We start from the raw sequence: 12739 nt of genomic DNA, 5'->3' as shown, positions 1-12739 counted from the left end.
GAAACCAGTAAAATAACAAACCCAAATATGTCTTTGTCTCCCCTCCCCCCCCCCCCCCTCTTGTATGACAAGCAAAGCATGTATAAATGAATGGTTTTATCTCTGCTTGGTCTTTGCGTTACAGATCACAACTTATTCAAGCTACACAAAGTATGATTTGATGAACAACCACAACTGAGGATGATGTTGACAAGACTGACAATTTTGCTTCAGTTGTAAATGATTTTTGTTATCACATTAACTGTCATTTACAACTGTAGCAAAATTCTCTATGTGACTCAAGCTACATAAAAATAATTTTTTGTTCTCTTTAACCTTAAGCTCACTACTTTGGAAACAACAGAGACTTTTTGGTTGTTGATATTCAACTTTATTCTACCTCTCAAATTAATCGTGAAAATTAGTCAAATTTTATGATTTCTTTAAAATATGTCACTTGGAATACATTTATTCTTCTGTCACTTTTTCCTTTTCTTTTATGACAAAGTTCCATTAATACAGAACTTTACTAAGAACGGTGTAAACAGTTAATATTCTGGTTCAATGTTACTGGTACCTGTGACTGGCTTGGACTAATACACCTTTCTTACATGTTTTTCAAGAAAATTGGGTCCATATTCAACTAATGTAAACTAGATTCCCTTTTCTTTCATGAGTTTGAAAATGTCACAGCACTCAAGAATACTTGTGAAGGTATTCAGAAAAATGGAATAGCTTAAATATGTACAGGACACAAATGAAAATGAGATATGCATGTGTCATGCAAAAATGTAGCTGAAACATCAAGTTTGTCTTGTTTTCACTCCACCCACACCTTTCCAACATCACATTACTAAAAAAACTGTACAGGATGCGATAGGGCTAAACCATTTTCAAATCATGTGATCAGAGGCTCTAAATGTCAAGAAAAAATATCCACAAAGCTGGAAAGGGGAAAAAAAAATCTCATCATGCTAGAAGTAAAACTCCCCAAGCAAGATATCAAGACTGTAGAGAGAAGTTATAAGATATTAAGAAAGTGTGCCAGCAACAAGTTAAGTGTATTCAAAAATGTACTTTATGTAGACAGAGTGGAGAGAAAAATTATGTAACAGCAGCACTTTAGCAAAAAGGCGAGATCTAGCACTTTTAGAGAAGCCAGACAACTATTAAAGAAAATGTGAATATTTCACTTTTTTTTTTTTTTTTTTTTTTCTTTTTTTTTTTTTTAATGATCGCTTCTGTGACATCGGCAAAAGTGAAATTCTATGGGAATGGATGACTTACGCCTAAGGTCAGCTCCATTCACTGGGCTCCATAGGTGCAATAATCAAATTATTGGCAGCTGTTAGACGGAAAGGTAGATCTGCACTGATTAATGCTACTGCGATGACTGTAACAGTGAAATCAATGAAAATAAACTTCCGCCAGTTGTGGCAAATGCCTGATTAGTGGAAAGCATTACTGGTTTAACTGTCACCGGTTTTCAGCACAGTGCAACCTTTCACAGTGCTATACTTGTGCAGACACCTGAAGGTGAATATGCTTTGTTGTTAAAGCAGTTTCCGAACCTGACCAGGCGACCCGGTGCACCTAAACAGATTCTGCATAATACAGTCCCTCACATCGAGACAATGGATGGACCACCAGTGTCGTGCTGACCTAGATGTTTAACACTGGACTGTCTTGCAATTGTGAAAGCTGAATCTGACACCATGCTGCAAGGGGCATCATTATACTGTTGAACAGCCCGTGGTCCTCTGTCTTACATCTGGTGCCAAAGAAAGGTGGAGGCACCCGTACAGACACTATTGTGCGCTTAATGCGAGAACAGTGTCTGACTGATATACTTTGCCATTACTAAGAGATTATAAGGATATTCAATGTCTTAGACTGCTCTAAAGCCTATATTCAGATACCTGTGGCTAAAGAGGGCATTCCAAAGACCTCTCAATTGTAATACTGTTAGGCCTGTTTGAGGGTATGTGTATGACATTTGGATTACAAAATCCAGTACAGATGTGGCAAAGATTCACTGATTCGGTTCTTCAAGTTGTCCCATTCTGTTTTGCCTACCTGGATGATGTGCTTGTGTTCTCAGAGACTGGGGAACATTACGGACAACATATACAATAAGTTTTCAAGCATTACAGAGTCACATAACACATGGCAACAAACATTTTCAGACTATCTGAAATGACCTTCTTGAAACATAGAATCTCTGCTGTGGGCTCCCTAACTCTGACAGAGAAGGTTGACTTGATTTTACAGTTACCTAGCTTAACCACAATCAAGGGATTGCAGTGGTTCTTTGGTATGCTGAATCTTTATCACCACCTCACGCGGCAGAACTGCAGGAACAATTGACTGTGGCGCTGACTGGTCCTAGAATGAAAGGCAACTCCCCAGTGCACACAGACGCTGTGTGTCCCACATTTGAGGCTGAGAAACAGAGCATAGCTGACACAGTGCTTCTAACTCATCCTAAGCTTGACACACTTCTTGCATTAGTAGCAGATGCAAGCCAGATGGCTTTCAGCCCAGTGCTACTGCAGTGGACTGGCAGTTTTCACGAAAACTGTTATAATCTCAAAAAAGTGGAATGCCTATGACTGAACACCTGGGAGTATATGAAGCAGCCAAAAACTTCTGCCCTCAAGTTTAAGTGTGAGTGTTCACAACATTCACAGACCATAAATCATTGACTTTTGCAGTCAAGTGAACAGTGTTAACTGCTCTCTTTGTCAGTTCAGCCATGTAGCTCGTATAGTGTATGTATGTGCAGTGCCATGTGGCATAACAGCTGTGTTTGTGCGTGTAATAATTGAGTTGCGGCTGTTAAAGGGTTCCGCACCCAGTCAACAGGGGTGCTGGTTTATTTTTTCAGCTGTGCTTGTGCCTTCTCCATGCACGATATTTATTCCTGTGCTTTTATGTTCCATGTTTTTATGTTCAGTATTGTCACTCTAAGTTACAGTTCAATTAGCCTTCTGCTCTCACTAAATAAAGTGTTTCCTGTTGAGTGTAACCCTTTGGTGTTGGACTAATCAGAAATATTAAGTTGATCAGCTTGAAATACACTGACTGTGACAATTTTATAGGCAGAAGAAGAAACAGACAAGGAGGAATGGTCACAAGTGTTCTGATAAATTAAACAGTTTTCAAAATTATTCTGTTATTTGTGGAACAAAAACTTTATAATCTGTGTGGTTTGAAAGTTTTGACTTATGATTGTGAGACAATTAGTATATGCAAATCATTTAAAAACTAATAGGTGCTCTCTGAGTTCAGGGAATGGAATGAAGGGGAAAACTTAATTATAACTGTACTGAAAATGAAATTAAGATGGGCAGGACTTTTACTAGGTCAATGGATGGTAGATGAACCAAAACAGCTTTCTGGCAGATTCCAAGAGATAAGAAAAGACCAATATGATGGACTAAACAGCATGGAATTTAAGAAAATGATAACAGACGGATATGCAAGTGTAATGTAATGCACGATATCATTCCATTTATATTTAACACAGCTTTAAATTTCACTTTTTTGTAATGTAAAATAAAGGAAAAAGAAATAATTAACAGACATTAATTCACAGACAAAAACTGAAAGTGATAATCAACCATTTGTATACGAGCATTACTCCAAAATTTGAGGCAATCCATTGCTTTATAAAGGAAGCAGTTCTCTTCACAATTACTCATCAGGTTTTTAACTATTCTGAATGTAAGATATTACATTAGATAATTCAGAAATTTCTCAGCATTACAGGACACAAAGGTAAATGGTAATATATCAGTGTGTACAACAGCATTATAAATGAGAAATGTAAGTATTAGAAGCAAGTAATTGTACTCACAATGCATGTTTTTCGTGTTTTCTTGGGAGCGTACATTCCTTTATGATTTCGTCTGTAGTGCACCCAAACTGGATCATTTCCATATGTTTGACTGTAAGCTGTAATTAAAATCGGAGATCTATTGGTAAACATCTACAAAATGACACACACAAATTAAATACCACAACTTCTATTTATACATGTAATTATTCAGATAGGTGTCAGAACTATTGAGAAAGTAGCTGCAGATCCTACAGAACAGTTTACACTCCATTCATTCATGACAGTTAATTCAGTCATCAGATACCCATTATATGTAACATTAAATTTCTTTTCTCTTTCGGAGAGGGAATGAATTCTGAACTGTGACCTCGCAGCTCAAAGTATTCTTTGTGTTGCCTAGCTCATCTGATATAATCAACTCCCACTACATTCATGTATTTATACTGAAGCTACCTAATCTGTAAAGACATAACAAACCTGTAATTTTTTAACTCTAGGAACTGTTTTGCAGTGGTGTGTGATCAGTCTCTCAACTACGACTGATGGACCAAAATCAATACAGATAACACTAATCGCGCATTTATGTTCCCCTCCCAAGACATATTTATGAAAACATGGTGGCAGTTGGAAAGTAGGGTGCCTGGGTCTGGGATTTTTTTGAAATTTAGTAGGCAGACTCATGGATGGTAGCTTCATGTGTTAGGATGACTTTGGAGAGAAAAAAAGAGTGACAAACAATGATAAATGCTGCAAGCAAGTCATTGGCTGTTCGAGACTGCACATGGCCAGTCATCGCTTTCACAGCACTTTGCCACATTTTGCTCCTACCAGCACCCGCAACTTCATGTTGTTTCCTGTCTACAATCTGAACCAGTGCCATGACCACACCAACATGCAAGTTTAGAGTTTTGTGTCAACACACACCGCAAGTGATCTCTAGAGCACCTCAATAAGTTAAGAACAACTGCTACTGGATTTCTGGGTATTGTGAGTTGTGGCGTCAGCCATGGCAGTTCTGACAACGAAATCACCAGTGATTGTGGTTCAGAGCAGGAAGCTAGTACGTCCCAGGCCACAGGCAGAAGTGCCAGCAGAAGCTAATCCATTTGATCTTATTTTGGCATTTCAGTTAGGAGAATTAAACTCACAATTTTAAAACAAATTGGAAGATTTATTTTCACATACTGGTAATGTTAATTTTAAGTTTGAAAATAAATTTGGGAATAAGAACTAATTTTGAAAAGAAGTTTAGGGGTTAAATGATAAATTCAGGAGAATTTAAAGCAGCACAAATGATGGATGGTGGGAAGTTATATGTTTTCAGAAGTCAAAAAACATGTCTTCTACCAAGTTGGAAACAATCAAGGACATTACAAGGGAGGATATGAGAGGGAGTGGAACAACTAGTATGATTAGCAGCAATGCTGAACATATGAAATCTGAATTAAAATGTGATATGAAAACACAAGCTATAAGTTTTGAAAACAAGTTAATGGCTGTTATATCCTTACAGCTGTTAAAAGCAGGAAGTCTTGCATGCTTTACATTCACCCTGTCAATCAGGGACCTGTGTCAAAACCAGTTTTAGGTGACAACAGCTATCAACCTGTATCTTATCATTATGTAGGAATAATTTTGTCATGGGGATGCTGGACAATATTTATGAAGTGTGAGTGTGTTCTGTGCAATCACACACAAAACAACTTAAGTTCTAATGGATTTGGAAATTTTACTGTTTTTGAGAAGAGTATCCTCAAAAAATAATGGCTACAAAACAAATTTTTGAACAGGTCAGTGCATGGAAGCAACAAAGAGACAATCCTTTTTGTACCAGCGAGAACTTTGCATATTACTCTACTTCTATGGACCACTGGCGTGGCGTGTTAACTGTAATTTATACTCTTGACTGAATTGTTCAACTGAAATTTAATTCACAGTCCTACTGATTCAAATCTTCCCCCCCCCCTCCCTCCCTCCCCAATAAACCATGGATCTTGTAGTCGGTGGAGAGGCTTGCGTGCCTCAGCGATACACATATCTGGCCGTACTGTATGTGCAAACACAATGGAGGGGTATCTGTAGAGAGCCCCAACAAACATGTAGGGTTCCTGAAGAGGGGCAGCAGCCTTTTTAGTAGTTGCAGAGGCAACAGTCTGGATGATTCACTGATCTGGCCTTGTAGCATCAGTCAAAACAGCCTTGCTGTGCTGGTACTGCAAATCGCTGAAAGCAAGAGGAAACTCCAGCTGTAATTTTTCTTGAGGGCATGCAGCTCTACTATATGGTCAAATGATGATGGCATCCTCTTGGGTATAATATTCCGGAGGCAAAATAGTCCCCCATTCAGATTTCCAGGTGGGGACTCCTCAGGAGGACGTCGTTATCAGGAGAAACGAAACTGGCATTCTACGGATCAGAAAGTGGAATGTCAGATTACTTAATGGAGCAGGTAGGTTACAAAATTTAAAAATAGGAATGGATAGGTTAAAGTAAGATACATTGGGAATTAGAGGAGTTCGGTGGCAGGAGGAACAGGCCTTCCGGTCAGGTGAATACAGGGTTATAAATACAATATCAAATAGGGTAATGCAGGAGTAGGTTCAATAATGAGTAAAAATACAGGAACGCGGATAAGCTATTATGAACAGCATAGGGAACACATTACTGTAGGCAAAATAGACATGAAGCCCACACCCACCACAGTAGTACAAGTTTATATGCCAACTAGCTATGCAGATGAGGTGGAGGTGGAGATTGAGGAAATGTACAATGAGATAAAAGAAATTATTCAAATTGTTACAGGATCCAAAAATATGATTAGGACGAAGAATTCAAAAGTAGAAAAGGAAGAGAAAGAAAAGTAGTAAATGAATATCAACTGGGTAAAGGAATGAAAGATGAAGATGCCTGGCAGAAGTTTGCACAGAGCGTAATTAATACTTCGTTTAAGAATCATAAGAGAAGGTTATATATACTGAAGAGGCCTGGAGACACCGAAAGGTTTCAGGTTGATTAGTAATAGTTAGACTGACGTTTAGGAACCAGATTTTAAATTGTAATACATTTCCAGGGGCAGATGCATACTCTGAACACACTTTATTGGTTATGAACTGCAGATTAAAACTGAAGAAGCTGCAAAAAGGCAGGAAACTGAAGAAGCTGCAAAAAGGTAGGAATTTAAGAAGATGAGACCTGTATAAACTGAAAGAACTAGAGGTTGTAGAGGGTTTTAGAAGCAGCATTAGAGAACGATTGACAAGAACAAGAGAAAAGAATACAGTAGAAGAAGAATGGGTAGCTTTGACAGACGAAATACTGAAGGCAGCAGAGGATTGAGTAGGCAAAAAGATGAGTGTTAGTAGAAATCCTTGGGTACACAAGAGATATTGAATTTAACCCATGAAAGGAGCAAATATAAAAATCCAATAAATGAAGCAGGCGAAACGGAATACAAATGTCAAAAAAAATGATATTGACAGGAACTGCAAAATAACTAAGCAGGAACGGCTAGAGGACAAATTTAGGGCTATAGAAGCATATATCACTGTGGGTAAAATAGATACTGCCTACAGGAAACTTAGAAAGACCTTTGGAGAAAAGAAAAGAGAACCACTTGCATGAATATCAAGAGATCAGGTGGAAAACTAGTCCTGCAGGCGGCGGAGGGGGGGGGGGGGTGAGCAGGAAGGTGGAAGGAGAATATAGAGGGTCCACACAAGGGAGCTGTACTTGAGGTCAATGTTATGGAAATGGAATAGGATGTAGATGAAGATGAAATGAAATGGGAGATATGATGCTGCGTGAAGAGTTTGACAGAGCACGGACAGACTTAAGTCGAAACCAGACCCTGTGAGTAGAAAACATTCCATTAGAGCTGCTGATAACATTGGGAGAGCCAGCCATCGAATGGAAAAACTGGTAGAAGTGGACCTCGGGGAAGATCAGTTTGGTTTCTGGAGAAATGTAGGAACACACAATGTAATCCTGACCCTATGACTTCTCATGGAAGGAAAGGCAAACCTACATTTATAGCATTTGTAGGCTTAGAGACAGCTTTTGACATTGTTGACTGGAATAATCTCCTTCCAATTCTAAAGGTGTCAGGGGTAAAATACAGGGAGTAAAAGCCTATTTACAATTTGTACAGAAACCAGATGACAGTTATAATAATCGAGGGACATGAAAGGGAAGCAGTGATTGAGAAGTAGTGGGATAGGGTTGTAGTCTATCTCCGATGTTATTCAAAATGGCTCTGAGCACTATAGGACTTAACTGCTGTGGTCATCAGTCCCCTAGAACTTAGAACTACTTAAACCTAACTAACCTAAGGACATCACACACATCAATGCCCGAGGCAGGATTCAAACCTGCGACCGTAGCGGTCGCGCGGTTCCAGACTGTAGCGCCTAGAAACGCTCGTCCACTCCAGCCGGCGATGTTATTCAATCTGTATACTGAACAAGCAGTAAAGGAAACAAAAGAAAAATTTGGAGTAGAAACTGAAGTCTAGGGAGAAGAAATGAAAACTTTGAGGTTTGCTGGTGACACTGTAATTCTGCCAGGCAGAGCAAAGGACTTTGAAGAGCAGTTGAACAGAATGGACTGTGTCTTGAAAGGAGGATACAGGATGAACGTCAACAAAAGAAAAAGAAGGATAATGGAATGTAGTTGAATTAAATCAGGTGATGATGAGGGAATTAGATTAGGAAATGAGACACTTAGAGTAGTGAAGGAGTTTTGCTATTTGGGGAGCAAAATAACTGATGATGGTCGAAGTAGAGAGGATATAAAATGTAGACTGGCAATGGCAAGGAAAGTGTTTCTGAAGAAGAGAAATTTGTTGACATTGATTATAGATTTAAGTGTCGGGAAGTCCTCTCTGAAAGTATTTGTATGGAGCCACATATTGATTTGAAACATGAACGATAAACAGATTGAAGATTAGATGGGTAGATCACATAACTAATGAGGAACTGAACAGAACTGTGGAGAAGAGAACTTTGTGCGACAACCTGACTAAAAGAAGGGATCGGTTCATAGGACACATTCTGAGGCATCAAGGGGTCACCAATTTAGTACTGGAGGGAAGCGTGGACAGTAAAATTCGGAGAGGAGGCCAAGAGATGAATACAGTAAGCAGATTCAGAGGGATGTAGGCTGCAGCAGTTAATCGGAGATGAAGAGGCTTGCACAGGATAAAGTAGCACGAAGAGCTGCACCAAGCCAGTGTTTGGACTGAAAACCACAACAACTATTCTGATTCAAATGAGATCAACGGTAAAGTATTTGGTTGGTGCATAAATTCACAGTGTTTTTCCATAAGTTTAATAAACACAACAGATACACATGAGACTTTAGTCATCAGCAATATATATTCTCCTTCACTATTTACAAGTCTGCCAATTCTGGATTAACTGTTTGATTCCGCAATTGTAGAAATCCCAGGGTTTTGAAGAGAAGAACTCATCGACAGCACATTTTCACCTACAAAGGAAGTTCCTTGAAGGTTGTTTGTTAGAGAGAGGAAAAGCTGAAAATCAGAGGGTGCACGATCAGGTGAATAAGACGAGTGCAGAATGACTTCCCAACCCAACTCCAGTATAGTGCATTTCACGAGTCCAGCAGAATGCTGGCAGGCTTTATCAAGGAACAGCATCACTTCACACAGGCTTCCTAGTCATTGTTCTTGGATTGTGTCTGCAAGACATCTCAGTTGTTGACATTAAATGTCAGCAGTGATGGTTACACCTTGGGGAAGCAATTCTAGTACATCACACTCTCACTGTTTCACCAGATACATAACATTATCTTTTGGGAATGGGCACCGGTCTTTGTATTGGGAGTTGTTGCTTTGTTTGGGCTCAGAAACTCTTATTTTCCTTGTGTTAGCATAAAGATACCATTTCTCATCATCAGCAACAGTAAAGGACAGGAACGGCCGGTGTTGCTGTTGAGCCAATTAATGACGTTCAAGTACAGATGCACATATGGCTACCTGCTGATTTCTGTGATTTTGGCTTACAGCACGCTGTACCAAACAGGCAATTTTTTAATCCTCCCCATTGCATGCAAATGTCGCACAATGGTGGGATGATCACATTCACTGTATTTGCTAGTTCTCGAGTAGAGTGACGTTGATCACTGTGGCTCAATGAGTTTAAAAGACCCCCAAAGGTCAATCTGAATGTGGAGAGTCCCTAATATTAAAATGATCCTTCTTAAAATAAGGTGCTCTGTCCAACGTCATTATCCCCACACATGACACAAATGTTTCTGTTGGCTACCTCCGCTGCTGTCACCCCTACAGTGAACTCGGACAGAAGAACATGTCAGAAACATTTTAATTCCTCCACTTGGCACTCCATTTTCTAATGTCCACAGCTACACCACTCACTCTCCAAATAACAAAATGTAAACTCAAACGACAATCAATAAATAAATTCATAGCAATCAGGCTACAGTGGAACCTCGCATGTTCCAGTATCTTACTCATAGTGCAAAACATTCGTTAAGGGAAACAATTCATCCCTTGTAAAATATGATAATCCATTTCATCCAGAAAAAGTACTAAAAGTTTTATCTTATTTGTGCCATTTATTCAAAGAGAATTATACATACAGTATTATGTGCTTTATTATTCACGATACATAGCTAATTCTCTCTTACTAGGGAGCTATAGTCATTTGTTTCTGCAGAGGCTTTAACTCTTGGCGAAAATGTGACCATCATCATCATCATCATATAAATTTTTAGCAAGTGTAACCACTGCTTTATTCAGGTGATGATTTTCAATGTACAATGCAACCAATTCACAAGTTTTCAGAATGTCTCCTATTGCACCACAAGATTGCTGCTTTGCTGTTACCGCCTCTTCCTCCTCCTCCTCTGAAGAACTCCTCTCTACAACTTCCTGCTGTGAAACACATTGCAACTTCATAAGCTCTTTGGTGGTCATATCTTGGCTGTGATCTTCTCATCAATATCATTGTTATCCACTCTTAGTCCTATGCTCTTGGCCAAAGACACAATCTCGTTGACTACAGGCTCCACAGGTACTAACTCAAATGCCCCAGACTCACATTTGACAAAGCACTTCGGCCAAAGCTTCTTCCAAACAAAAGTGAAAGTTCCCATGCCTTTTTAATCATCTTGGTGCACACACCAATTTGAAGTAATACTTCCAAAACTCTCAGAGTGAGATTGGAAGCTTCAGTCAACTCAAAGCAATGCTCAATGAGCGCTTTAGTTTAGAGCTTCTTAAAATTAGAACTGATCTTTTGCTCCATAGGCTGGAGTAACGAAGTGGTGTTGGGAGGCAGAAATTGGATATTGATGAATTGAAGTTCTTCAAGGACGTGGTCTTGTAGGCCTGAAAATGGGCAAGAGTGTTGCCCATAACAAACAAGACAAGGAATGGCAGATTCATCTCATCTCAAGCAAATACTTCTTCAATGAAGGACCAAACACTTCATAGATGCAATTACAAAAAAAGATTGTGTGTCACTCACACCTGGACCTCCACATCACATTTAACCTGCTTTTCAGGACTTCGCACTTCTTGAAGGCTTGTGGAGTTTCTGAATGGTACACAAGCAGTAGTCTAATTTTCAAATCACTGATTGCAATGGTATAGATTAGCACTGAGAGACTGTCTTTGACTGGCTTGTGACCAAACAGTGCCTTCTCCTCTGATGTTATAAAGGTGTGCTTCAGCACCTTTTACCAGAATAGACCCATCTCGTTACAATTTGAAACCTGTTGCAGCAGATAACCCTCAGAATCTAGGAGCATCTTGTAGTGACTGATGAAGTTCTCTGCTGCTTTTGTGTTGGTGCTGGCTGCTTCACTGTGCCTTTCAACACTGTGGATGCCAATTCTTCTCTTGAAGTTCTCTAACCACCCACGGCTTCCCTTAAACACTTCTTGGGCCGTTGATGATCCTGGTATTTTCTTAATAAGGCTGGCAAAAATCATTCTCGCCTTCTCACAATTAATGTTCTCTTTAACAGTGTCACCTTGCAATTGCTTTTCATTCATCCACATAAGGAGCAACTTTCTGACATAATCCAGAATATGAAACTGTTGTTTAGATACTCTTGTCACTCTCTTTGAAGTATCTATCTCCTTAATCTTGCCCTTTTTCTTGAGGATGGTGCAAATAGTTGATGTAGACTGACTGTAAGTACATGCAAAATCAGCAATGCTCACGCATCTGTGTTCTTCACTGATTTTATGTTTCATTTCTCAGGTAATTTTCTTTCTCTTATGGTCATCATCTTGCAGCTTTACCTTCGGGGGCATTTCTATGAAGATTATTAAAATCTGCACACAAAAAAACACTGTGTGAACCAAGTTAAGAGAAATCTGATCAAAAGCTGCACCTAAGAGGGTAGCGGAAAGAGCGCTAAACCCAGACTGCAGTACATACTAAAGAGATTGTACATAGCTGCTGCTGGGAATGAAAGGTGTTCATACTGCTGAACGTTTCCCATGCTGTAAGCAAATGGCTGGTGACGTCACACTAAATCGTCATCACTCGTTATGCAGAACGTCACTCATTAAGAGTGTCAGGTTTTAAGAATTTGTTTTTCTTGTTATGCAAATTGCACATTATGGAAGGTGCTTGTTTACAAGGTTCCACTGTACCAACATGCAGAACTAAAACACTACAAACTTATGCACCAATACAATATGTGGCGTTGAAATGTGCAGTTAGATGTTGTGGCATTTCAGTGTTGATTCCATTTGGATTGAGTGCTGTGTTGTGGCCAAGGGCCAGACCCTGAGGAGTTCTCATTATTCACTGAAACAAAGTTTATATGGTTCCAGGCATGAGAAGTGGAAGACAGGTTTTTAAAGTCTACCAGGCTTATGGGTAGATAGAAGGCTGAGGAATGGTTGTCCGATGGAGATGCTTAA

The 12739-nt window shown here is 39.4% G+C and overlaps 1 protein-coding gene across 1 annotated transcript in view; it reads right to left on the bottom strand.

The window, feature by feature from the left end:
- The window catches only part of LOC126263749 (28S ribosomal protein S18b, mitochondrial), a 70856-nt gene that overhangs the window by 23121 nt on the left and 34996 nt on the right, over positions 1-12739 (bottom strand). Inside the window, exon 3 of the mRNA XM_049960934.1 lies at positions 3839-3936. Coding sequence (XP_049816891.1) covers positions 3839-3936 — 98 coding nt within the window. The remainder of the gene's footprint in view (positions 1-3838; positions 3937-12739) is intronic.

This window comes from Schistocerca nitens, chromosome 6 (assembly GCF_023898315.1).
Source record: "Schistocerca nitens isolate TAMUIC-IGC-003100 chromosome 6, iqSchNite1.1, whole genome shotgun sequence".
In the NCBI taxonomy this organism is placed as follows: Eukaryota; Metazoa; Arthropoda; class Insecta; order Orthoptera; family Acrididae; genus Schistocerca; species Schistocerca nitens.
This window is presented reverse-complemented; position numbering and strand designations above follow the sequence as displayed.